We start from the raw sequence: 27,612 nt of genomic DNA, 5'->3' as shown, positions 1-27,612 counted from the left end.
CTGTTGGATCTGCTATTTCCATAGAAACCTCATATCTAGGTTTTTTTTTTGGGGGGGGGTGGAAAGCCCTTCATGTTTATAGCTAGTGGACTTTTCTTCGTATCACCGTTCTGGCCACATTGAGCTTTGCTGGTCACCAGTTTTGCCACCTTTGGGTTGAATTTTCACGTCCTTTTATCAAGACCTTTCCGAATGTGGCAGTGCATCTTGAGCAAACGTAGATAGCAAGCAGGTTTGTTGGGATTGCCCAAGCTGAGCATCCTGGTGCCTGAGCCTTGAAAGGGAAACAGGGCATGGCAGTGGCAGTACCGGCTGCCCCCTGAGCCTCCTGGCTGACCACCCAGAGCCGGACTTGGAATGGGAAGAGGAACGGGCCAAGCTTGTGCTTTCTTCCAGCTCTAGTTGGCCTCTTCCCATGAATATTATAGAAATGCCATCGTGTGGTGTTTGAAAAACCATCCCTGGTACCACGGAATGATTTACAGGACACCAGACTCTGCATTTCAGAGGTCTCCAGTGTATTATAAAAAATATATTATAAAGGAATAATCTTTATCTGAACTAAAGCTGCAGTGAAGGAAACTCGTGTCCAGCTGAGAGCAGCAGTGAGCTTTTGTTCACTCAGGGAAAAGTCCGCGTTCCTCCTCTTATTTGATTAACATCCCCCCCCCACCTTTGGCACTGGGTATCTAGTTAATGTTTAGACATGACATACATTTTCTTTCAACGGTTGTTCCTATGATGTGATCAAACGAAACCAGAGATGCAACCCACATCAGCCGCCAGGTGAAAACAGACAGACCCCCCCCCCCCAGGCACCCAGCTATGGCTGGCAGGGTAACATGGGAGTCTCTGAGCCAGTCCCTCAGAGATACTGGCCCCTGGATGTGTGTAGAGCCAGGCCCTGTCACCAGGAAGCAGAGTTCTCCGGAGTGGCTCCGTGGATCCCTCTGCATCTCTTGGTGGGGGACTCGCATTATCCGCCCCCCACCCCGGAAGCAGAGTCTAGTTCTGAATCTTCCAAAGCTTTCTGATGTTTACCATTCCCTGACCCCCCAGCCCCTACCTAGAAGAGGGAGGTGAGGGATGGAAATACTCAGAAAAAAAGAAAAAGAAAAAGAAAAAAAACCATAAAAACAAAAATAAAAAAATACATTTCTCCCCTAAATGCAACCCCACTTGTCTCTAAATATTACGTGTTTAAAGCGAGGATGGTTTCAGTCTATTTCAGTCCAGGGAAATCTAACTCCTTTATTGGCAACGTCCCCAAGGGCCGCAGGTGTACCTGTGGTGAAGGGTGTAGAGAGGCAAAGGACAGCCTCATCTTTTGAAGTAGAAAGTCACCAGGTGGCAGGACAGGGGCAAGAGCTCTGGGGGTAGGGAAACCTGGGCGTTTGTGTCAAAGCGCCACCCGTCAGGAGCTTCAAGACAAGATGGGGAAGCTGGAACGATGGAAGTTGGGATGAGAACTGTGATGGACAAGAAACCACTCCAGGGCTAAAGGCAGGAAGAGATCCGGGGTGACGGAAGGGCGGGTCAGCGATGGGCCGAGTTTGCCTGGGGTCCCAGGGGAAAAGGGGAAGCAAGAGCTCTCTACCCTTTGGCCCCTAGCTCTCTGGTGCGCAGCACCCTCGGCAGGCGTCCGGCTCTACGTCCCTAAAAGTACTGGGAGAAGGATGGAGAGCCCGGCGTCCCAGGCTCCCAGGGGAAGGGAAGCACGCGGGGTTGGGCGGGGAACACCTTCGGCTAGTGCTTGCCGAGCGGGGCGGGGCGCCGGGGGCACCATCTCCGTTTCCCGGGGTGCCCCAGCCCTAGCGCACGCCTCCGCTCCCGCGCCCCCCTCCGCAGGCGCGCGCGAGGCGCACTCCCCTTTCCCTCGGCGGCGCGGGGCGCGCGCCCGGCCCCCTCCGCCTCCCCTCCGCGCGTCTCCTCTCTCCCGGCAGAAAGTTAGCAGCGGGGAAGGAACTCGGGGCTGCAACAGCGCGCGGCGGCGGCGGCAGAGGCTGGAGCGGGAGCCGCGGCAGAGCCGGGGAAGCGGGGGCGCTGCAGACGGAGCAGGTGCAGCCGGCGGGTCCGCGCGCCCCCCTCGGTCCCCTAGCCAGAGGCTGAGGGGGGTGGTGGGGGGTCCCCCGGCCGCCGCGGGAAGAGCGGGGCGGGGGGCCATGCGGCCGGGCTCCCCCCCGGCGCAGCGGGACAGCGGCCAGGGCTGGGGGCGCAGCGGCGTCGCTTCATGCAGCCGGGGCGGCTGGGCAGCGGCGGCGGCGGCGGCGGCGGCGGCGGCGGCGGGGGCGGCGGCTGAAACCATGTCCGGGCAGCGCCGGGGGCCGCCGCCGCCGCCGCCGCGAGCCGGGAGCCGCGATGGCCCCGTGGCCCGCACCTCCTCCGCCTCCGCCTCCGCCTCCACCTCTCGCCGCGCCGCCGCCGCCCGGCGCCTCGGCTAAGGGCCCGCCGGCGCGCAAGCTGCTTTTCATGTGCACCTTGTCCCTGTCCGTCACCTACCTGTGCTACAGCCTCCTGGGCGGCTCGGGCTCCCTGCAATTCCCCCTGGCGCTGCAGGAGCCGCCGGGCGCCGCCGCGGAGCCCCCGCCGAGCCCGCCGCCACCCTCTCTGCCGCCTCCCCCCGTGCGCCTCGGCGCCCCCTCGCAGCCGCCCGCGCCGCAGCCGCCGGACAACGCGAGCCGCGGGGAGCCGCCCGAGCCCCCTGAGCAGCCCGCCGCCCCTGGGGCCGACGGCTGGGGACTGGCGAGCGGCGGCGGAGGCGCCCGGGACGCCTGGCTCCGGACCCCGCTGGCCCCCGGCGAGATGGTCACGGCGCAGAGCGCGCTGCTGGAGAGGGAAGCGCAGGAGTCCAGCACCACCGACGAGGAGCTCGCAGGCCGGAGGGCGGCCAACGGGAGCAGCGAGAGGGGCGGCGCCGTCAGCACCCCGGACTATGGGGAGAAGAAGCTGCCGCAGGCGCTTATCATCGGGGTCAAGAAAGGAGGGACCCGCGCGCTGCTGGAGGCGATCCGAGTGCACCCGGACGTCCGGGCGGTGGGCGTAGAGCCGCACTTCTTCGACAGGAACTACGAGAAGGGGCTGGAGTGGTACAGGTAGGACCCCGGGCTCGGCGGGTGGGACGAGCGCGTAGGGGAGACCCGGACGAGAAGCCACCGCGCCTTGGGGATCCGGGCAGCGTCCCGAGAGCCCTTAGCCCCGCGAGGGCTCGCGAACCCTGGCGGGGCTGCTCTGGGGGAGCGGCGGAGAGGGCTGGAGGCTAGCCAGGGATCACTTTATTTCTGGGCAAGGAGAGGTGTCCCCTTGCTCTGGCGGCCTCAGGCTCATCGCCCTGGGAGCTGCTTTCCAAATCAGCCTGGTTCCAAGCCTGGAAATTCCCAGCCCTGTTGCCCGCGGGGTGTTTGCAAACCCTGGCTCTGGCGGGGCTGTGCGCTTCTGTGTTGGGGACGCTGAGATAGACCGAAGGGCTTTGGGATCCCCTGGAATCTCTCAGAATCGCCCTCAAACGCATTTGCGTGGCTGGACTCCAACTTCAGGATTTTCAGTTTAGAGCAAAAGGAACAGGGGGCAGTTAAAAAGATGATGTTGGTGAGTTTTGGCTTTCTAGTAAAGACTGAGGATGTTTCCTAGCTCCAGAACTTTCTGTCCTTCTTGGGTTGCACGAACGCTGGGGTAATTTTGCATCGGGAGCGTCAGTGTGTACATGCCAGTTCATGCCCTAAGAGTTTTAATGCCCCGTGCCCGCGCCCTTTCTAACCCGCGCTTCCCTCTGCAACAGATTGGAGCTTATGTCTAGTGAGATGTTTGTTCATCTCCCTCCTTTTCCACCGTCTGCCAGCGGTGAGGGAAAGGGAGCAGAGAGTACTAAGTTAAGTGCAGGTGAAATAAATGAATAATCCAGCTTTCTCACCAGCTGTACCTCTTAAAACAGCACCGGTGGATATGCCCCAAAGGCAGACCTCCTTTGCTTCCTCTCCCCACTTCCTTCTTTCTTCTTGGTTTTTTTTTTTTTTTTTATCTCTCTGGAAAACAGATTTGGATGGCTGGCCCCATCTCTGTTGCATCTCAGTAATTAATTGCAATTGTCAACCAGAAACACAGGCTTTGTCAGCTAAAGTGATGTTATCATTTTAACAGAGCCAATAGGTAAAATAAGAATGGTTTCCTGACAAGTCGCCTTCCTGATGAAGAGATGGGCTTTCTAAGTTTAAATTACAACCTGGGAAAGTTTTAGAAATAACTTCGGAAACATATTAAAAATGTCTGTATGGTGATGGGTTTCTCCCCCCTTTAAAAATATGCCTCATGCTTTCAAAGCTTGAGAGAAGTGCACTTAGGCATAAACATTCCAGCACATTCAAGTGAAACAGCAAATGTGTCTGTTCATGTCTTGTCTGTTTCAACAGAGAGAACTAATTGCAATATTTTAGGAGGCTTCAAACAGCCCCTTCCTATCAAAACATAAGACAGCAAATGCTTAATTTAACTGGAAAATCAGTATTTATAATATCACAAGCCATGGCTTCCAGTTTGCAATTACAATTAAAAAGGTGTTAGAATGATTAATGGAACAACAGCAAAATAAAAAAAAGTCGGGGGGGGGTATGATGTCTGGGAAGGTTTCAGTCGTTTCCTTGTGGGTTATAGGAATGTTCTGGCTTCTGCTTTGGGGTAGCTGTGCTCCTAAGAGGGTGCTGTGTTTTTTTTTCCCTGATTCTAATTTTAAAGCTGTGGATCTGCTGAGAGGTGTCAAATGCCCTTTGGGGAAGAGGGAGGCATAAAGATCACATCTCTGCAACATGTGTTTGGGTTGCTTGGCAGCAGCTGGAAAATGGAGAAGAGGGTGTTTCATCCAGATGACTTAGAGGGTGTGTGGTGGGAAGACGCATCAGGAAGTCCCATCGCAGGGTCTGGAGTATTCTCTGAATGAAAGGCTAGAAGATGCAGGTTTTCTTAGCTCTTTTATACTGCGGCTGGGGAAAGGAGGTATGTAAACTGCCTCGCTGTCCCGACGTGGCTGTGAAGATGCTATTCTAGCACCGTGGTATCCTCAACCATCACTCGTGGTACCCCGGCTGGGTGTCCAATAGGACTAAGAGCTGTCGATAGACCTGGGTTCCCTTGTCCTCACTTAAGAGGACCACGTGATATCTCTGTAGCCATTCCATGCCCCCCCCCACCCAACATCGAACTCCTGATAAGTGCTTATTACACTTAGTGGTGCTGATTGGAGTGCCTAGAGAAGAATCTATGTGACACAGAGGAGTCATTTTCCACCCAAACCTGGAAGACTCCCAGAAACCCTTCAGCCCCTAGGCTAGCTCTCCAGCCTCAAGAGGCAGTGCTGTGAAGGCATTTTTGGGATTCCCAGTTGCTCCTGCCCTTTGAGTTCATCTGTCTCTCCCATCTGGGCAAAGGGGACAGCATTGTCACTATATTGTACAAAGGAAGCAGTGACATGGATTCAGGCCTGTAACGGAAACCCTCCTGGTTCCCCGGTCCCCGTCTTTTAAATGGTGGCCTCTGTACTTAAATGGTTACACTTTCTCCCCATACCCAGGATATTCTGTCTGGACTCTTACTCTGCTGTTTGCTTGAATAGAGAGTCACAGGTTCATTAAAGGTTTGGATCCTCCTCTCCGCCCCCCCTCCGCCCGCCCCCATTTATTTGTTTTGCTTTTCTTTTGCTTTTCGACGTGCCTCCCAGGAACCTCCTGATTCTGCAAGTGTTCCCGGGTACCGTGTTTTGGGTAAGAGGGAGAGAAAGAGGAAATTCGGGCTGCCCTCAGCAGAGCTGGCATGGGTCTCCTGATACTCAACTCAGCAGCCCCAGTTTTATCTCCTTGGTGTCGCTCTGGTTGTATCTAAATCTGGGCTGTGCTTTTCACCTATGCCGTCGATGGAATGTGATTGCAAAACACATTGGAGATTAGAACATATGCATCAGATTTGCAGGACAAGATGGATTGATGGATTAGGGTGTGTATTAAAGCTACGCCAGGGCAAGCCTCCCTGGGGGGATTGACACGGAGCAGTGATTAATAAGTGGGGGGTAGATTAAATCCTCCACTCCCACACCCCTCCCCCCCAAACAGAAATAAAAGGGCGCAATCCACCTTTCAGCGTGAGCTGATACACACTGTCTGGGCTGAGACCTTAAACTCTTCTAATGGGGTGGGACCTTGTGGCCTGCCAAGTGGCTGTCCTGGCAGAACTGTCGAAGTGATGGAGGTGACACTTGAGCTGGGGTCTCCCCTGTGGATCACTGACTGTGCAGCAACCATGACCACTTTGCTTTGGAAGCCATTCGGCTGTAGGACTCTGGGAAGCGACCGTCCATGGTTTGCAGTTGTCTTCACTGCCAGCAGTTATGCCACACGTCCTGTTGGCTGGAGGGATACAGCTGGGGAAGTGGGTTCAGTGTTCTCATGCATGCCACCCGTCCTTGAGATGTGGGGTCTAGAGAGGGAAGCAAGGAGGGTGGCATGGATTGCCCTTGCGGTGAAGCAGGTTAAGGATCTGGTGTTGTCGCTGCAGCAGCTCGGGTTCGATCCTTGGCCTGGGAACTTCTATGTGTTGTGGCAGATTAAAAAAAAAAGAGAGAGATAAAGAAAGGAGGGCGATGTAAGGCATTGGCAGGTGTTGAACACCTGTTGTCATGGTGGTTTGAGATTTATGGACATATCGCATCTCTGCGTGGCATGATGAGGCTGTGAGCAAAAGAGCAGACTTTCTGCTTTACCCTAGGCCCCAGGAGGGGGAAAAAGACTCAGGAGTTCCCGTCGTGGCTCAGTGGTTAGCGAAACCGACTGGTATCCATGAGGATGCAGGTTCGATCCCTGGCCTGGCTCAGTGGGTGAAGGATGCGGTGTTGCCCTTGAGCTGTGGTATAGGTCGCAGACGTGGTTCGGATCCCGTGTTGCTGTGGCTTGGCGTAGGCTGGCGGCTACAGAACCTATCGGACCCCTAGCCTGGGAACCTCCCTATGCCTCGGTTGCTCAACTGATCAGTGGCTGAGCTGAGATTTGAAGCCACTTCTGCCCAAAGTGCTGTTTCTTCCTGGGTACTACGCTGCCCCACGTAGAGTGCTAGTAGGGGCCTTCTCTTACCTCTTTCTCTCATTTAGCAAACATTTTTAATGATATTTGCCCTGTGTCCAGTACTGTTTTAGGGACTGGGGATAGAGGATAAAGTGAACAAGATGCCAGATGAAGCAATTGTTCTCCTGGAACTGACATTTTCCTGGGGGCAGGTGTGGGGGTTGGGGAGACAGCAGACAAACAAGCCTCTCTTTTAGTGTGGCGACTTGCAAACTTCAGGTTCCACTTGTGACTCCTGTAATCTTTATTGCCACTGGGCAGCGCTCCTGCACAGCCGTGCTTTTGAAATTTTCCAAGCACATGAGTCACTTGGGGGTGTTGTTAACTTGCAGATTCTGATTCAGCAGGTTGGGGGGAGGGGCCTGAGAGTCTGCATTTCTGATTTCCAAGGTGATGCTGAGGCAGCTGATTCCTGGACCTCCCTTTGAGTAGCAGGGGCCTGGAAAATAATTGGGGTGTGTGTGTGTGTGTGTGTGTGTGTGTGTGTGCATGTGCGTGCGCGCACGTGTGCACATGCAGCGCACGTGTGCATGCACTGTGTTACTTAAAATCAAATAATTAGGGAAACCCTCTCTGTGGAGGTGATGTATGTACATGACGTGAAAGAATCAGACCCTCCCATGGGATGATCTGGTTGAAGAGGTTTCCAAGCAGAGGGGACAGTAAGTGCAAAGGCCCTGAGGCTGAAACAAGCCTCAGAACTTTACAAAGCGTCCTTTCATTATTCCAAAAGCTGAATGTATTTTCTAAACAAAAAATGAGGGTCCTGGAGCAGAAATCCAAATGAACTACTGGGTTTTGGTCTCATATGCTCTACCTTCTCTCACAGCTGTTATAATATTGACTGGAGGCTCTTATTGGGGATGTTTTTGGGAAAAGTCTGATAATGATTGACTTTGCAATCTCCATCTGCTTAACCTTTTAAACCCAGGGTCACCAACTCAGATGCCTTCGGGGCTCACGTAGATAATATACATGAGTGAAATAGACTAGGTGGGGAGAAACTAGGGCACATATGTTCTGTCCGAAGGGGCAGCGGGGCAGCCACGTCTGTCTCTCGAAGCTGTCTTTTCCATGTGCCCATGTGGCATCAGAGCGACCAGGTCTTCCACTTGGTCAGAGAAACTGGAAATCCAGGTTTTGGTGTGACGTGGCCTGGTTTTGGACGCTGGCAGCAGATTTCAATGTCTTAAAAGCATGCTGTGTGGCATTCCCATCATGGCGCAGTGGTTAACGAATCCTACTAGGAACCATGAGGTTGCGGGTTTGATCCCCGGCTTTCAGCGGGTTAAGGATCCGGCATTGGCGTTGCCGTGAGCTGTGCTGTAAGTCACAGGTGTGGCTTGGGTCTGATGTTTCTGTGGCTGTGGCTTAGGCTGGCAGCTGTAGCTCTGATTCCACCCTTACCCTGGGAACCTCCATATGCCTCGAGTGCAGCCCTAAAAAGCAAAAAAGAAAAGAAAGTAACTGGCATACCCATAACCTTGGCAGTTGCCAGCATTGTGGCTTATGTGTGCTGTTTTGGTTTGGATTTTTTTTTTCCCCTTTATGAATTTTGCAACAAGATGGGGGAAGCACCTCTCTCAGAAGGCAACAACAACAAAGAAAGCTGGATAGAAGCAGGGACATTGAAGCAGCAGAAAACAATTCACACATAAATTTCCCGTTTGTTCCCAATGAATATTTTCTGGAAGGTGGTAACATTGTCACTTGTTCAGTCCTTGATCCGAAGGGCTCGTGTTTGATCCATACAGATCAGTTGTACGTACATCACAGATTCTGGTCTCGCGGACGGAGGAAGACCTGAGAGCTAGAAAAATTGGGTTCTAGGTTTTTCTTTGCACCATACTAGTTCGACTAGATGTCAGATTCCTTCATATCTTCTCCCTTCCTTCCTTCCTCTTTCTTCCCCTCCTTCTTTCCTTCTTTTCTTCTCTCTTACTTAGATGATGAGGCTCCATAGGGCCCATTCAAATGCTAAAATATTTTCATGCTAGAACACACTTCTTTCTGAAACTCTTCCGACGGAGGAAGCTAGTGGAAGAGAAATAACGTGGTTTGAAGCATGAGGTGGTCTCTCTGAGCCAGACTCCACAGCATCCTCCACCGTGTGACTTTGGACAGAATCCTCAATATCCCCCAGCCTCAGTTTCCTCATCTGCAGAGTGGGCTCCATGGTATTTCCTTCCAAGAGATGATGTAAAGATGCAATGAAAAGACATTCAAGTGCCGCCACACACTTTGTGACATAATGCATTTCCCTGTCCCCTCCCCTCCTCTCTCTGTCTCTCTTCCTCATCCTTCTGGCTCTTCTTCTAACTTTTTCCTTCTATCCCTGCCTTTTCTCCTGCCTGTCAGTACAGAAGGCCTTAAAGCGAATGCTGTCATGCATTTTTTTTTTTTTTTTCATTTGAATATCGTCTTTTCTTTCAAGAGGATGTCTGAGTGAGGGATTTCAGACCCTGAAGCAGCTCTCAAGGAGCTCTCTAGAGGATAATCAAAACCAGATTCCAGGATTTGGTCTGTTGTAACTTGAGCTGAAGGAGAAGAGTCTGCTTTCAGGAGCTAAGGGCAGCCAGAGTTCTCCCTAAAAGGGCATGGGCTAGCTAGGGAAATGGCTAGGCTCTCTGGGCTGGCCCCCTGACATTTGCTTGAACCCTTAGTAGGAACTGATGCTCCTTGCCCCATATATGCAGAGGCATTCAGGATATCCATTCTTCTGCAGAGCTGAAAGCATTTGAGGGTGCAGGATGGTTCAGAAAGCCCCCACAAAACTCCCTGTCTTGAGATTTGGCAGCTTTTACTGGGGAGTTCTCCAGCTATCATGACATGATTGATTTATCTTTTTGGGGAGGGGGAGATCGTGCCACCTGTTTTTACTTTTTTTGTCTTTTGTGTTTTTAGGGCTGCACCCGAGGCCTGTGGAGGTGCCCAGGCTAGGGGTCAAATCGGAGCTGTTGCTGCCGGCCTACACCACAGCCACAGCAATGCCAGATCCAAGCTGCGTCTGCCACCTACACCACAGCTCACGGCAACGCCAGATCCTTAACCCTATGAGCAAGGCCAGGGATCGAACCTGCAACCTCATGGTTCCTAGTCAGATTCATTTCCGCTGCACCACAACGGGAACTCCCACATGTTTTTACTTTTAAACTGAGTCAGGGGAGAGGCCTTGAGACTGCCAGTGAATGAGGAATTGCTGGGATTGCACATTAGAAAGTTTTAAAGGTTTTGGTTTAGTGTAATGGCTGGTATCTCTGAAACTGATCGAACCACCGCCGCCCTGTTAATCTCCTGATTCCACTGGTTTCTGTGGTTTAACAAGCTCTTCTATAACTGTCTTGGGAATTTCAATCTGAAATTATAATTCGCTAAGGGAGCCTTTCAGCCTATCTTGCCATTAATTAAACGAAGGAGGTGGAATTTTTTTTTTTTTTTTTTTTTTTTTAACACTCACTGGTTAGGATTGTCTTTGTTTAAAAAGCTTTTTTTCCAGCATGCCCATTGTGGCACAGCGGAAACAAATCTGACTAGGAACCATGAGGTTTCGGGTTTGATCCCCGGCGTCACTCAGTGGGTTAAGGATCCTGTGTTGCTGTGAGCTGTGGTGTAGGTTGCAGACGAGTCTCGGATCCTGCGTTGCTGTGGCTGTGGTGTCGGCTGGCAGCTGTAGCTCCGATTCAGCCCCTAGCTTGGGAACCTCCGTATGCCGTGGATGTGACCCTAAAATATATATATATAAAGCTTTTTTTCAACCTTTATTTAAGAATGTATGAAGGCTATATATACAGGAAAACAAACTAACACATGAATTGGGCCATATGCTTTGGTTGTGAATGATGGAAATTGAATTTTCAACCGTTATAAACAAAGAAAGGTAGTTATTGGCTTATGTGTTTAGGAAGTGTAGGGGGTAATTGATGAATGGCTTCAGGAAAAGCTGAATCCAGCTGTCTCTTTCAGTTCTTTGGCGTATTTAGCTCTACCTTGCTTCATTCTCAGATAGGTTGTCAGACTACATTTTAGACGAGGTGGTAAGCAACAACCCTAGATGAGCATTTTTTTTTTTTTTTTTTTTTGGTCTTTTTAGGGCCACACCCGTGGCCTCTGGAGGTTCCCAGGCTAGGGGTTGAATTGGAGCTGCAGCTGCCTGCCAACACCACAGCCACAGCCACGTGGGATCCGAGGCAGGTCTGCGACCGACACCACAGCTCATGGCGACGCTGGATCCTTAACCCACTGAGGAGGTCAGGGATCGAATCTGTGTCCTCATGGATCCTAGTCAGATTCGTTTCCACTGATCCACGACGGGAACGCCCTAGACAAGCATATTTTCTGTTTATCATTTCTTTGGGAAAATGTTTTTCTTCTGTAAGAAGTTCCTAGGGATGCTACCGGCCCAGGTTGGGTCATGGACGTGTTCCTGAAGCAGTCACTGGATAATGCTCTAATAAGGCCTGGTGGATGTAGCCAGCCTTGTGGCTTGGGGTGGTGGTCGGAGAAGAAAAGCAGGGTTATTCCCATTGCAAGTGTAGGGGATGGTTTCCCCATCAAGAATGAGGTGTAGGAGTTCCCGTCGTGGTGCAGTGGTTAACGAATCCGACTAGGAACCATGAGGTTGCGGGTTCGGTCCCTGCCCTTGCTCAGTGGGTTAAGGATCCGGCGTTGCTGTGAGCTGTGGTGTAGGTTGCAGACGCGGCTCGGATCCCGCGTTGCTGTGGCTCTGCCGTAGGCTGGCGGCTACAGCTCCGATTAGACCCCTAGCCTGGGAACCTCCATATGCTGCGGGAGTGGCCCAAAGAAATAGCAAAAAGACAAAAAAAAAAAAAAAAAAAAGAATGAGGTGTATAAGGCTTCTGTTGAAATAAGAAGTAGGGACCAGTTAAACCCCATGCTCATTAGACATATAATGATCCACTCTGGGAGAGGCATATGACCGCTCTGCCTATTTTAAGCCAGGAAGAGGTCCAAAGGGTTAGTTTGGGGAGGTTCAGGGCATTCATTATTTTAATTCTTCATGTATTTATTTATCCATTAAACATGTATTGATTATCAACTATGTGTCAGACATGAATCATGGCCAGTGATCTGAAAGAACTCATGGAGTGGAGAAATGGACAAGTAAATGATTCCATCACAAGATGAAGTCCTGACAAAGTGCGTTTTATTCTAGGAATGGAAGGATGGTTAGATCTCGGGAAGTCTAACACGTAGTGTGATTTACTCTCAATATTCTCGATACGCTTCCTTTAGAGAAAAAGCCCATGATTTTCTTTATGGATGCTAAAAAGTCTGATAAAATTAAATATTTATTCCTGATTTGGGGAATATCCAAAGCCAGCATCATCTTTAATGATGTCACACTAGAAACATTCCCATTAAATCCAGAGCAAGACCAGAACACCCACTGGTATCACTACGATTGCTCGGGAATTAATAAAAAATGGAAGAAGATGCAAAAAGAAAGAAAAAAAAAAGAATAAGAAAGGAGGAGGTAGAATTATCACCCTTTGCCAATAATTTCATCTCTTGTTGGCAAACCTAAGATAAGCAATCCCCCCATGAATCTATTACAAACAATAATGGGATTCATTAAAGGTGACTGGTAAGGAAATTACTATGCAAAATCTATAGTTCTCCTATGTGCATAAAGCAAGCATTTTGAAAATGTAATGAGAGAAAATATCCTATTTATAGAACCCACCAAAGAGACAAAGTAACTAGGAATAAATTTAGCAAAAATTGCAAGGCACTTGTAAGAACAAAATTTTAATACTTTCCTGAGGGGCGTCAAAGAAGAAAACAGTACATGGAATGAGAGCTCTTGCTCCAAGAGAGTTTCTTTCTTTTCCTTCCCTACCCCTTTCCCCCTTCCCCTCCCCTCTCCCCCCGCCCCATCTGCACCCTTCTTTTTCTTTTTAGGGCCGAACCCTTGGCATATGGAGGGTCCCAGGCTAGGAGTCTAATCAGAGCTGTAGCTGCCGGCCACAGCCACAGCCACAGCCACAGCCACAGCCACGCAGGATCCGAGTCACATCTGTGACCTACACCACAGCTCCTGGCAACACTGGATCCCCGACCCACTGAGCGAGGCCAGGGATCGAACCCTCATCCTCGAAGATACTCATCGAATTAATGTTCTGCGCCACCGCAGGAACCCCCCTTTTTTATTGGAGATCGTGGCTGCTAAATTGAGGTCAGGTGTATTTGAGGGTGCTCTGAAAATATCATTTATATGAACATGGCCAAAATGTTGTACTTCAAAGATAGGATTCTCTTCCTTTTTATGGTTTTCCTTGGCTGAGGATGGTAAGACAACCATTTCGGCTTGGATTCATAAACAGTGGTAGAATTCCTTATGGACTGACTGCTTTGTGTTCCAAATTGAGGGGCGGCAGGAGCGTGCCAAGGTGTGAATGAACAGCTGAATTAGTGTCAGTTTGCAAATGTAGGTGCCCTCCTGTTGTTCCAGAGCAAAAATATATCAGGGACCAGGGGTGGTTATTTTTAGTGCATCGGGGAGAGAAAGATGCAAGATTTGTGCCTGCAAGAATCCCAGGGCTGCTGTGGGAAGGACTGGGGTGGGAACACATACTGTATCTGTAGGTGCCAGGCTTTGCTCTGAGCAGTGGATTCACCTGGTGAGACAGGTGCTGTGACCGCCCCCCATTGTACACGTCTGGGAACTGAGGCACAGAGGGGTCAGGGAACTTGCCCCAAATGTGGAGGTGGGCTTCAGACCCAGGCGTGGGGCCCCAGCCATACAGCAGTTCTTTTCCTGTGTCCCAAAGCTCTTTTCCACCCGAAGGGATGTTTTCCAGCATCCTGGGAGTGTGGAATAAATGCTGCATGTCCCTGCTTGAAGCTTTGGGTGTCACCTGTCCCCACAGAGGGCTAGTTGTGGGGTTTTGTCCCCTCACCCCCCAAAAAGACTGTGGGCGTGTCTCCCTTTCTGTTCTGAGATCAAGCTCATTCCTGCTTGAGGGCATTTTATTTTATTTATTTATTTTTTTGTCTTTTTGCTATTTCTCGGGCCGCTCCCGCGGCATATGGAGGTTCCCAGGCTAGGGGTCGAATCGGAGCTGTAGCCACCGGCCTACGCCAGACCCACAGCAACGAGGGATCCGAGCCGTGTCTGCAACCTACACCACAGCTCACGGCAACGCCGGATCCTTAACCCACTGAGCAAGGGCAGGGACCGAACCCGCAACCTCATGGTTCCTAGTCGGATTCGTTAACCACTGCGCCACGACGGGAACTCCATTTTATTTTATTTTGCATTTTAGAGCCATACCTGCAACATATGGAAGTTCCCAGGCGAGGGTTCGAATCAGAACTACAGCTGCCAGCCCTACACCACAGCCACAGCCACACGGGATCTGAGCCGCATCTGCGATCTACACCACAGCTCACGGCATCGCCAGATCCGTAACCCACTAAGTGAGGCCAGGGACTGAACCTACATTCTCATAGATACTAGTCGGGTTCCTTGCCACTGAGCCACAGTGGGAACTTCCTATGTTTTCTTTTTTCAGAGCGTGTATTACTGTCTCTCGCTCTTCTGAATCATCCCGATTACTTATCTGTCCTCACCAGCAGATCAGCTCGGTGGGAGCAGGGTCTTGTCTACCCTGTTTCTGCTGGTGCTCAGAACCAAAACAGTACTTGGCATACAGAAGGCACTCAATAATGGTGGCTTGTTCATTGCTGATTGTGAATCAGTGAATTACTGGATGGAAGGGGTACCTTCTGTGTGCTGTTTTCTTGCAAAATTTCAGCCTTCTTTCTTGCTTTCTATTTTTTTGCTTTTTGGGGCCACACCTATAGCATAGGGAGGTTCCCAGGCTAGGGGTCAAATCAGAGCTACAGTTGCCAGCCTACGCCACAGCCACAGCAACGCGGGATCTGAGCCTCGTCTGTGACCTACGCCACAACTCATGCCAACGCCGGATCCTGAACCCACTGAGCGAGGCCAGGGATCGAACCCACGTCCTCATGGTTCCTCGTCGGATCTGTTTCTGCTGTGCCATGATGGGATCTCCCAAGCTCCAGGCTTCTGAAAAGGAATCACACGCTCACATTTCTGGGGAACTCTGGCTAAGAATTGTTCGCAGCTCTTTCCTGAACTATTCTGGTGAGACTATTTTGGGTACGAGAAAAAGAAACCCACTCAAACAAGCTGTGTGGGCTAGACAGTGTCCCCAGAAGGTCCCAGTAGCACACCATTTATTCTTCACAGCAGCCCCACTGAATAGATACTGTCTTATCTGAGTTTCACAAATAAAGAAAATGAAACTTCAGAAGGGCAGGTGACAGTCCTGGGGTCACACAGCAGGCTGTCCCAAGCCAGGCATCTTTCCACTGCAACACATAAGCTTTTGGTTCCTGGCTTTTGTCACTGTAGTGACAAAAGTTTTAGAAGAGCCTGGATTATTCCTGATAGAGGTTCATGCTCTCAGAGTCGTTTGGCTTATGTTTCTCTACATGTAGTTTCAAAAGGACATAATTGCCATGTAATAATCAAACAGGAGTTCCCGCTATGGCTCAGCTGGTTAAGAACCTGACATAGTATTTGTGAGGATGCAGGTTCGATCCCTGGCCTTGTTCAGTGGGTTAAGAATCCGGTGTGGCTGTGGCTGTGGCGTAGGGTGGCAGCTGCAAGTCCGATGCGACCCCTAGCTGTACGTGCAGCCCTAGAAAGCAAAAAAAAAAAAAAAGAAAAAAAAAATCCATCACATCAGGGCTGTGTTTGATTTGTAACCCACTCTAGGTGTGTCCTTAGAGCTGAGGAAATTTGAGTCAAAGAGAGCCTTTATCGCAGGGCAGTTTGCCTGTTTGGAGCTGTGTGATATTTGGAAAAAGAAGACGGAACGGAAAATCAGAGATTAAAGATTTGAAGCTGAGGCATTCCCCTCATGGCTCAGTGGTTAACGAACCCCACTAGCATCCATGAAGGCGCGGGTTCGATCCCTGGCCTTGCTCAGTGGGTTAATGATCCGGCGTTGCCGTGAGTGTGGTGTAGGTCACAGATGTGGCTCGGATCCTGCATTGCTGTGGCTGTGGTGTAGGCCTGCACTATAGCTCCGATTAGACCCCTAACCTGGGAACCTCCATATGCCTCGGGTACGGCCCTAAAAAGACAAAAAAAGAAGATTTGAGGCTGAGTTCTGTGTCTCCCTTGCTTGGTGTGCCGAGAGAGTATTTAGCCTTGGAGGCTTTATTTTCTCATCTCTAAAATGGGAATAACAGTTTCTCATAACTCCACGGTGGTTTTGCAAGGACAGGATAACGGCAATGGGCAAGGATTTGCTTTGTCTACACACTGGAGTTGTTAATCCTTGCACGTTTCCACCACCTCCCCCAGGTAATTGGTTTTCTGGAATGTTGCACTCCAGGGAGTACCTGAAATACAGGACAAGCGCTCTTATCATAAAGTTAGATTAAGAAGTTTAATTTACAGAAACTATTATATACTGTGGATATCAAATATTGTGAGGGCAGACTGCATAAAGATCCCGAGAATTCCTGGAGAACTTCTGTCTGCATAATTCTTTTACCTGACTCCTGACCATTGAGGCATCATTTTTTTTTTTATACTGAAAAAAAATGGAAAAAGGTATAGGGCCCATTTCTTCTTAGGATTGCCCTGCAGGTGATGAGCTTGGGGAGTGACCAGGAGATGCTCTCATTTTTGTTCTCAATTGACTTATCGTCTCTTTTTCTGGGTACCTTTGCTGCGTTTCCCAGCTTCTGGCTGTCTGATGAGCCTACTTCCTTTTTTTTTTTTGTCTTTTTAGGGCGGCACATGGAAGTTCCCAGGCTAGAGGTCAAATCGGGGCTGTAGTCTCAGGCCTACGCCAGAGCCACAGCAACACCAGAGCTGCGCTGCATCTTCACCCTACACTACAGCTCACGGCAACGCCGGATTCTTGACCCACTGAGTGAGGCCAGGGATCGAACCCGCAACCTCATGGTTCTTAGATTTGTTTCCACTGAGCCATGATGGGAACTCCGAGCCTACTTTCTAAGCTGTGGAAGGAACCATGTCATCTTTTTTTCCCCTCTCTTTTTTTATCCCTCTCTCTATTTTTTTGGCTGCCCCTGCGCCAGGGATCAGATCTGAGCTGAAGGTGTGACCTCCGCTGCAGCTGTGGCAATGCTGGATCCTTAATCCGATGCACCGGGCCAGGGGTAGAACCTGTGTCCCAGTGCTGCAGAGAGGCTGCCAATCCCGTTGCTCCACAGCGGGAGCTCCCCATGTCCTAATCTTGGAAACCTGGGAATTTGCTACATTACATGGCAAAGAGGAATTAGGGCGGCACGTGGAATTAGGATTGCTAAACAGCTGACTTTAAGATGGGAGATTATCCTGGTGTATCATGTATCATCTATCTTATTTAATCCTGAGTTCTTTTAAATGGAAGAAGGAAGCAGAAGAGGGAGAATTAGAGAGATGGCAACACTGAAGCGACTCAGCGTTGTTGCTAGCTTTGAAGATAGAAGGGGTCAGGAGCCAAGGAAATCAGGCAGCTTCTAGAAGCTACAGAAAAGGCCAGGAAAGGAGTTCCTGTTGTGGCTCAGCAGTAACGAACCCAACATAGTATCCATGAGGACAGGGGTTCGATCCCTGGTCTCGCACAGTGGGTTAAGGATCTGGCATTGCCCTGAGCTGTGATGTAGGCTGAAGATGTGGCTCAGATCCAATGTTGCTGTGGCTGCGCTGTAGGCCGGCAGCTATAGCTCTGATTCTACCCCTAGCCTGGGAACTTCCTTATGGCACAGGTGCGGCCCCAAAAAGAAAACAACAATAACAACAGCAGCAAAAAGAAAGAAAGAAAAGAAAAGGCAAGGAAATGGGTTCTTGCTTGGAATTTCCAGAAGGAATGCCTTTGTTGACCCATTTCAGACTTCTGACTTCCAGTGTGTTAAGCCAATTAGTTTGTGGTCATTTGTTACAGCAGCAAAATACTGATTCCAGGGATTTCCAGCAGGATCCTTCTTGTTTCTTTTACTCCCTTTGCTTTTTTTTCCGGAAAAGATCACCTCCAGGGCTCTTTAGGTCTTTTGCCAAACAGCAGCATAGATGTCACCGTTCACTCTTTGCAGAGGTCACTGGACTGGTTAGTGGGGGAAACTGAACTGTAGCAACAAGGAGGCCCTGAAATACAGTGGCTTAAATAAGGTAGATGATTCTCCTCTGTAATGAAAATCAAGAGTCAAAGTTTGTGCTGCACGAAGACCAGCCACCCAGAAGGCACACAAGCTGAGAACAGGGGTCTGAGGTGTGCAGGTGTCTGTGTTTGAATAACAGCCCTGCCTGGGCACTGCAACCAGACTCAGCTGCTGGGGCAGCTGTGCTCAGGGACACCATTCAGAGATCCAAGTTCTAGTCTTTCCATCTTGTTGCTCTCCCATCCCTTGGGGAGCTTGTTAGAAAGGCAGAAGCTCAGATCCCATCTCAAATGTTCTGAAGCTGAATTTACCTGTTAAGAAGTACTTGGAGGAGTTCCCTGGTGGCCTAGTGGGTTAAGGAGCTGGCATCATCACTGCTGTGGCACAGATTCCATCCTTGGCCTGGGAACTTCAGCATACCATGGGCGTGGCCAAAGGAGGGAAAAAAGAGATGATACTTGGGGCATTATTTTGCACAACGTTTGAGAAACGTGGTTTACATGGGAGGCTTTTCAACATCAGCACTGTGGATATTTTGGGTCAGGAAAGTCTTTGTGGTGAAGGGCTGTTGGGTGCCTTATGGGATGTTTAGCAACCTCTCTGGCCTCCGCCCTCCCCAGATGCCAGGAGTTAACTCCTCACTTCTCTCTATTTGTGTGTGTGTGTGTGTGTGTGTGTGTGTGTCTTTTTGCCATTTCTTGGGCCGCTTCCGCGGCATATAGAGGTTCCCGGAGCTGTAGCCACCAGCCTGCGCCAGAGCCACAGCAATGCGGGATCCGAGCCGCGTCTGCAACCTACACCACAGCTCACGGCAACGCCGGATCCTTCACCCACTGAGCAAGGCCAGGGATCGAACCCGCACCCTCATGGTTCCTAGTCAGATTCGTTAACCACTGAGCCACGGCGGGAACTCCTCCTCACCCCCCCCCTCTTGTGAACAGCCCCAAATGCCTTATGTCCTCCGGAGAGCACATGTTTTGTGGTTGAGTGCATCTTTGCCTAGGAGGGTTTTTCTCCTGCATGATCAGAGCTGAGACCATCCCATGTACCTTACCTGTCAGGCAAAGAGGACAGAGTCCCGGAAGCCGAAGTCTTCCTCTGAAGCAGCTGAGGCGGAAGTGACGTTCAGGACTTCCGCTCTCGTTCACCGGGCGGGAGTTCCGTTCCGTGGCCACGTCCATCTGCAGAGGGGTCTGGGGAAACTTTGCGTGTCTCTGTATCCAGGAAGGAGGGGAGACTGAGTCTGGGGGACAGTCAGCTGTCTGTTAAAGTAACTCGCACATGGATATGGTACTACTAGACCTCTTAGCATTTTCGTCTGTGGAGAGGGGAATCCAGTTGGAAGGATGGCATAAATTGAGTAGGCATGATGCTTTCTGCAGTTGGAATACACCTCACTAAGAGGTCCCGGGAAATTTTAGAGGAATACATAAAACTTACCTGATTCTAGGAGTTCCCGTCGTGGCGCGGTGGTTAACAAATCCGACTAGGAACCATGAGGCTGCGGGTTCGATTCCTGCCCTCACTCAGTGGTTAAGGATCCAGCGTTGCCGTGAGCAGTGGTGTAGGTCGCAGACACGACTCTGATCCCGAGTTGCTGTGGCTGTGGCGTAGGCCAGAAGCTACAGCTCTGATTCGACCCCTAGCCTGGGAACCTCCATATGCCATAGGTGCGGCCCTAACGAGAAAATAAAAAGTAATTTTCTTCCATATTTGTTAAGATTGTATCATTACTATCAATGTGTTATACGTACATATACACATGCCTAAAGGTATGTAGCTGTGTATATAGCTGTCTATGTTTCCATCAGTCTGGCACCATTGCCTTGGTACCACTCTCATCTCTTGCCCAGACTTGCAGTAGACTTCTGTTCTTGTTTCACTAATACTCTTGGCCTCCGTAGTCAGCTCCTCACTCAGTGAGTGGAGCAAGCAATCCTTTTAGAACATAAAGCAGACTACATTGCTCTCCTATTTCACATTTTTCATGGCTTTTTGCCAACCTGGGAGGGAACTCTGAGTCCTGATTATGATCTGCAAAGCACCGCAGAATCAGGCCCTTGCCCACCTCTTCAGCCATATTCATTTGCCTTCTTCTCTTTGCTCCTCTGCCTGAGCCACACTAGCCTCCCTGCTGTACTTGGAGAAATGAACAGTGGGCCTGCCTCAGGGCCTTTGCACTTGTTGCCTTCTCCACTTATAATGCTTTTTTCCGCAGATAATTGCATGGTTTTCATCTTCCCTTCATTTGAGCTTTTGTCCTATTCTCCCTCTTTTTTTTTGTACAACCTGCATACTCCTAGTGGTAAGAACTCCACTTCCTGGGGAATGTTGGTTAAAAAAAACAGTGTTACTGGTAATATTTGCCTAATTCCATAGTTATTCTGCTCTTACCCAGGTTTCTGTTTTCTTAATTTCCTAGTTCCATCCTGGAAGGAAGATTTAGTTCTGATCAAAATGACTTTGATGTTGTCGGGAGCCATTTAAACGATGTTTATGTGGAGTTCCCTCTGTGGCTCAGCAGAAACGAACCCAACTAGTATCCATGAGGATGCGGGTTTGATCCCTGGTCTCACTCAGCAGGTTAAGGATCTGGTGTTGCTGTGAGCTGTGGTGTAGGTTGCAGCCGCATCTCGAATCCCTCTCATGTTGTTGTGGCTGTGCTGTAGGCCGGCAACTGTAGCTCCAGTTTGACTCCTAGCATAAGAATGTCCATATGCCTCAGGTGCAGCCCTAAAAAGAAAAAAAAAAAAAAAAAGAAAAAAAAAAAAAGTTTATTAGTAGTCAGCTATTCCTGCTATTTAAGTATACTGCCACTAGGTGGTGGTCATGTGACACAAGCAGATTTCAAAGTAAAGCTTTCCCTGAGATAAATGATAGGAGTGGCTTCAGGCTTCTTCTGGCCTGGGTTAATCCTGCATGTTTTGCTCCTGCCAAATGGGAGACTTTATAAAAGAGTCACTTTCAGTAAACAATAAACAGACATCCACACAGATGTTTAGAGCATGTTGAAAACAAACTAACTCAAATACAGTTGGCTATTTTTTTTTTTTTCGTTACCCACTTCTTAGCCAGCTTTGAAAATTTGTGTTCATATACGGAGCGTGTGTTGCCAGGTGGCATTTTTCCTTCCTTCTTTGCTGTGAATGGCTGAATATGTACAAACAAAATGAACACCCCATGTTTGCATCAATTTATGTTAAGACGTTTAATATTAGAAATGAGTATTATAACATATATGCCAGATATTAAATAGGTATACTCCCCATTTAGGCTCTGAAAATTCCGTGGTGATTTCAACTAACAAACTATCCCATGACCTCACTCAGAACCGCTGATTTTCTTGTTTAGGATGAAATAATGAGTTTGTTTTATACTTGGTATATGAATTACCACATGGAGTCCCATTTTTTAATTGACCTGCAACTCTTCCTCCTGGATTTCTTGGGATTCTGTCTCTCTGTGGTCCCTTTACCTCTCCTCCACCAGGAAGAAGAAATTTCCCCAAATCAGGAGTTCCCATCATGGCTCAGTGGTTAACGAACACCGCAAGCATCTGGGAGGACATGGTTCGATCCCTGGCCTCACTCAGTGGGTTAAGGATCCAGCGTTGCCGTGAGCTGTGGTGTAGGTCTCAGACTCTGCTCGGATCCTGCCTTACTGTGGCTGTGGTGTAGGCTGGTGGCTACAGCTCCGATTCGACTCCTAGCCTGGGAACCTCCATATGCCACGAGTGCGGCCCTAGAAAGACCCCCACCCCCCAAAAAAAATCCCCAAATCGTCATATGTTAGAGCAGATTAAAAGAAAGTCTCTCCCAGTGGTTTGAAGCTTAGCTGTGGAAGCACTGTTGGCTGCGAGTTTTCTGGTTAATGCAGAAATTTCAGGTCAAATCTGAACCAAAATGGAATGTGATGGCTTATGTATTTGAAAAGGCCAGGGTGGGGACGGCCTCTTTAAGGCTTAAATAATGTCAGTAGCGCTCTCATTTGGGGGTTCTACTGCCTCTGAGGTGGTTGGCTGCTTTCTTATAACCCATCCCCTTGCATTGGGGAGTGGGTGCCAGCCAAGTTTTCCGGCTCCAATGCAGGTGGAAAAGTGTGCCATCTCCGTCCTGGAGGTGTCTGCTGAAGTTGCATTGATGCTTATGAGACCACACACACAACCAGCAACCAGCCCTTGTGGCCAGAGAGGGTGGGGGGCTTTGAGGGACTTGCCCCCCTGGAGCAGAGGTGGGATGCTTCCCCTGGGGGACCCAGAAGGTGAGATGGGGGCATCTTGCCAAAGCAGAACCAGGATGTAGTTTTCAGAGAAGGGAAGTGGATGCTGGTGCCAAAACAACAGATGTCTATTTCGAGACTCTTCTGTTCAGACATAATCTTTCGCTGAAGCACAACAGAATAAAACAGATACACCAAGGGTTCCTCTGACTTAGGTGGGATGGAGGGCTTGGGTCTTCTTCTGTGTCACTCCATCAAGGTGGGCACAGTGTGGCTCAAAACCTTTCCCTCTGGCTTCCTGCTTGAAGATTCTACTTTTCTCTCTCTCTCTTTTTCTTTGGAGGGGGGGCTGCACCCATGGCATATGGAAGTTTCCAGGCTAGGGGCCTAGTTGGAGCTACAGCTGCCAGGCTACGCTACAGCTGCCAGGCTACGCCACAGCCATGGCAACACCAGATCCAGCTGCATTTGCAACCTACCCCACAGCTCATGGCAATGCCTGATCCTTAACCTACTGAGCAAGGCCAGGGGTCGAACCTACGTCCTCATGGATGCTAGTTAGATTCATTTCCGCTGAGCCACGATGGGAACTCCTGCTTCCCTTCTGTAACAGATACAAAGGAAGGAAAGGAAAAAGAGAGGGAGGGAGAAGGAACAAAGGCAGGACTCTTGTCCAGAGTCAGTACCTAAGGTGTGTGACCTCCTGAGAAAAAAGTCTAAAGAACCTGCCCTTCAGAAATCACTAATGATTTATTTAGAATATTGTCTATTTCCATCACTTCCTTAGCAACCCCTAGCAGCTGCCTGGGAAAATTTAAAGGGATCGTATATCTTACAAGAAAATTCTTCAAATAGCAAGTGAAATCTTGTCATCACATTAAGTCTTCCTGCCCGGATTCACTTCAAGTTGAGAGGGAGAGATGGTTTGGCATTTGATCAGCCTTAATGTAACAACTAGATAGCCCAGAATTTCTAGAACAGCCCTGATTCTCTGTCATTTTCCTCTTTGCATTTAAGGTAAGGCTGATGATCTAGAATTAAGTGCAGTTTTCTTTTATGCTTTTGTAAGACTCTTTATGAAAATAAATCCACATTTTGGGGGGAAATTTTTTTTCGGTCAAATCTAGTGTCTTGATGTTTAGTTTAAAAATAGGTGCCATGAGGAGTTACCACTGTGGCACAGTGAGCTAAAAATCTGACTGCAGGGCTCTGGTCACCGTGGAGGTGCAGGTGCCCAGGTTCAATCCCCACCAAAGGCAGTGGATTAAAGGGTCCAGCAGCCTAGGTTGCAGCTGCAGCTGGGATTCAGTCCCTGGCCCAGGAACTTCCATATACTTCGAGTGTGGTCTTAAAAAAAAAAAAAGGAGGTACCATGGGAGTTTCCTGGTGGCTCCATGGGTTAAGGATCTGTCATTGATATGGCATGGGTTCGATCCCTAGCCAGGGAACTTCCGCATGCCACCATGCCAAAAATAAATAAAAAAATAAAAACAAGGAGTTCCCGTTGTGGTGCAGCAGAAACGAATCCAACGAGGGACCATGGGGTCGTGGGTTTGGTCCCTGGGAAGGATCCAGAGTTGCTGTGAGCTGTGGTGTAGGTCTCAGACACAGCTTGAATGTGGCATCGCTCTGGCTGTGGTGCAGGCCGGCAGCTGTAGCTCTGATTCAACCCCTAGCTTGAGAACCTCCGTATACCTCGGGTGCGGCCTTTAAAAGCAAGTTAATTAATTAATTAAAAAATAAAAATAAAAAAATAAAAACAGGTACCTTGTATATTGTCTGGGGGCTTCTCATTAGGACACAGTGATGTTTCTCCCTTTGCCTTAAGGTCCCCCTCCATCCCCTGTGGAATGAGAGTCTTATTCTTTCCTCATTTCCTCCCCCAAACGAAAGCTACAGGACTCTTCCCTTTAAGGGGTTGACCGCTGGAGGGTCAAGGCGATGGAGGAGCTAGGGAGAATCGCAGAAATATTTGATGGCCATCCATATAGTAGGTCCACATATTTGTTTTGGGGGTTTTTTTGGTCTTTTTTTTTTTTGGTCTTTTTAGGGCTGCACCTGTGGCATATGGGGGTTCCCAGGCTAAGAGGCGAGGGATGATTCCCAAAGATGCATAGGTCCTTGGCGATGCTACCTCGATTCCAGCATTGGCACAGAGGGCGTGTTCTTTCAGCCACAGCGCGGTGATGCTCGAATCGGAGCTGTAGCTGCCGGCCTACACCACAGCCACAGCAACTCGGGATCCGAGCTGTGTCTGCGACCTACACCACCGCTCATGGCAACGCCGGATCCTTCACCCACTGAGCGAGGCCAGGGATCGAACCCGCAACCTCATGGTTCCTAGTCGGGTTCGTTAACCACTGAGCAAAGATAGGAACTCCCAGTCCATATCTTTGGATGTTTGTTTTCAGAGTTGTTCTTCAGATTTCCTGTAACTTCTTTTGATGAGTCTGAAGACTTCTTCAAAATGCTCTCAGTTCAGAAAAAAAGTCACGTGGAAAAAGGAACAGATTATGTGGGAGGTGAAATTTGGTGATTTCTCCTTTCTAGCACCCGTGCCTCGGCAGCTCGTGTATTCTCCACCACAACCGCCAACTTCCTCTGACTGCTTATAGGATGCAAAGAAAACCCCAGGGCAGACGTGTCCCTCTTTGATCTTGCTTAATCCTTACAGCCACCCCTGTGGCACGAGGGTCCCTGATTTTCGGTGAGCCCTGAGGTGCAGAGAGGCGAAGGATGATTCTCAAAGATGCACAGGTCCTTAGTGATGCTACCTGGATTCCAGCACTGGCACGGAGGGTGTGTTCTTTCAGCCACAGCGCGGTGATGCTCAGAGAGTGGTCCCTCCACAGGCCACCTGTCCCTGGGTCCAGAGCTGGGATTCTCTGGAAGCTGCTTCCAGGGCTGAAGTCCATATGTCAGCATCTTAGAGCATAGCTCCCATGGTCGCATCTCCAGGCTGTTTGGGAAATAAACCCACAGCGACTAATGCTGTCTACGACTGGAGACAGTGTCTCCCTACCGGACTTTGGCTTAAAGGTCCCAGTACTTTGGGGAAGTTCAGAGAGTGGTATTGATTTTCCCAGCCCTGCTGGGAGCTAGCAGCTTCAGAGACCCAGTGTCTCAGCTATCCCTTCTTGGGGCAGCTGAGGTTTGAGAATTCCCCTGGGCTGTATATTTAAAAAAAAAGAAAAAAAAATCCTTCAGCCTGGGCTGCTTCCAAGCAGTGGGAGGGAGGAAGAGAGCATCTCACCTGTAGTGTCTTGCTTAGGAGGTTTCTCACCTGCCGCCTTGGTTCTGGGATGTCTCCGCAGGGCGGGGCTGGTGGCAGAAGCTGTGTTTTGCTCTGTGACATCCTGGTCACATTCTTCCTCTGGATGAAAAATTCCCCAGCCCCCCTCCTGGGTTGACAGCTGCCTCTGGAAAGGTGGTTTCATGAACAGGAATTTAATTTTAGTACTTACGTCGCCTCTCAGTCACCGAGCCCTGTGACATGAATACTTCCTGGTCTTGTAGGAAGTGCAAGTTTCTGCATCCCGGCTCCTCCATAAGCCTGGCTTTATGTCTTGTCCCCCTGAGGACACCTCTTCCTGAGGCTTTGGCCATTTTTGAAGTCAGAAGGGACATGATGGCACCATGGATTGAATGCATATTATGCCCACCAGTGACTTTTTTTATTATTTTATTTTAATCTCGTATTAAAGTCTAGTTAATTTACAATGTTGGGCCTGTTCAGCAAAGTGACCCAGACATATATGTACATATATATATATATATATGTATATATATATATATATATATATTTTTTTTAAGGCCACAGGTGCGGCATGTGGAAGTTCCCAGGCTAGGGGTCAAATCAGAGCTGCAGCTGCAACAGCAATAGGATCTGAGCCGCATCTGCAACCTACACCCCAGCTCATGGCAACATCGGATCCTTAATCCACGGAGTGAGGCCAGGGATTGAACCCTCGACCTCATGGATCCTAGTCCGGGTCATTTCCACAGAGCCACAGTGGGAACTCCTCCATTCCCTTTCTTATGTTATCTTCCATCATGGTCTATCCCAAGGGACTGGATAGAGTTCCCTGTGCTGTACAGCAGGACCTCATTGCTTATCCATACTGAAAGTAATGTCATCTACCAACCTCAAACTCCCAGTCCATTCCACTCCCTTTCCCCTCCTCTTTGGCAAACCACAGGTCTGTTCTGTAGGTCTGTGAGTCTCTTTCCCACCAAGAACCTTTTATTTATTTATTTATCTTTTTTGTCTTTTTTTTTTTTTTTTTTAGGGCTGCACCTGAGGCACATGGAGGTTCCCAGGCTAGGGGTTGAATTGGAGCTGTAGCCACCGGCCTATACCACAGCTCATGGCAATGCTGGATCCTTAACCCACTGAGCGAGGCCGGGGATCGAACCCGCAACCTCATGGTTCCCAGTTGGACCCGCCTCTGCTGTGCCACAATGGGAACGCCTCACCAAGAACTTTTGTGTGCGCTTTTTTGCCCAAACAACAGACCTCGTGGCTGCCTCATGACCACCTGTTCTTATACCCATTTTATACCTAAGGAAAGTAAGGTAGGGAAGGTCAAATAAATTATCCAAGGTCACCAGTTATTTGACTTTCCCCACCTTAGGCTTAAGTTGGTCTGAATCCCAGAGTCTCACTGTCAAATTTTATTTTCTCTGGTTGTCACCATGTCCACCCCAAATTCGTGTGTTGAAATCCCAACCCTAAGACCTCGGAATAGGACTGTTTCGGAAACAGCGTCTTTTAAGAGGTCAGTTAAGGCAAAATGCAGTCATCAGGATGAGTCTCAATCCAATATGACTAGTGTCCTTACAAGGAAAGGAATTCTGGAGCTCCTGCCGTGGCTCAGTGGTTAACGAAGCTGACAAGTATCCGTGAGGATGCGGGTTCCATCCCTGGCCTTGGGCAGTGGGTTAAGGATCTGCGGTTGCCGTGAGCTGTGGTGGAGATCAAAGATGCGGCTCAGATCCCGCGTTGCTGTGGCTCTGGTGTAGGCTGGAGGCTACAGCTCCGATATGCCCCCAGCCTGGGAATCTCCTTTTGCCGCGGATGCAGCCCTAAAAAGACAAAAAAAGAAAGAAAAAAAAAAAAAAGAAA

The 27,612-nt window shown here is 49.6% G+C and overlaps 1 protein-coding gene across 1 annotated transcript in view; it reads left to right on the top strand.

Annotated features, from left to right (window-relative positions):
- The window catches only part of HS3ST4 (heparan sulfate-glucosamine 3-sulfotransferase 4), a 512,276-nt gene continuing 487,022 nt past the window's right edge, over positions 2,359–27,612 (top strand). The window contains exon 1 of the mRNA XM_003124532.5: positions 2,359–3,092. Coding sequence (XP_003124580.3) covers positions 2,359–3,092 — 734 coding nt within the window. The remainder of the gene's footprint in view (positions 3,093–27,612) is intronic.

This window comes from Sus scrofa, chromosome 3 (genome assembly GCF_000003025.6).
Source record: "Sus scrofa isolate TJ Tabasco breed Duroc chromosome 3, Sscrofa11.1, whole genome shotgun sequence".
In the NCBI taxonomy this organism is placed as follows: Eukaryota; Metazoa; Chordata; class Mammalia; order Artiodactyla; family Suidae; genus Sus; species Sus scrofa.
This window is presented reverse-complemented; position numbering and strand designations above follow the sequence as displayed.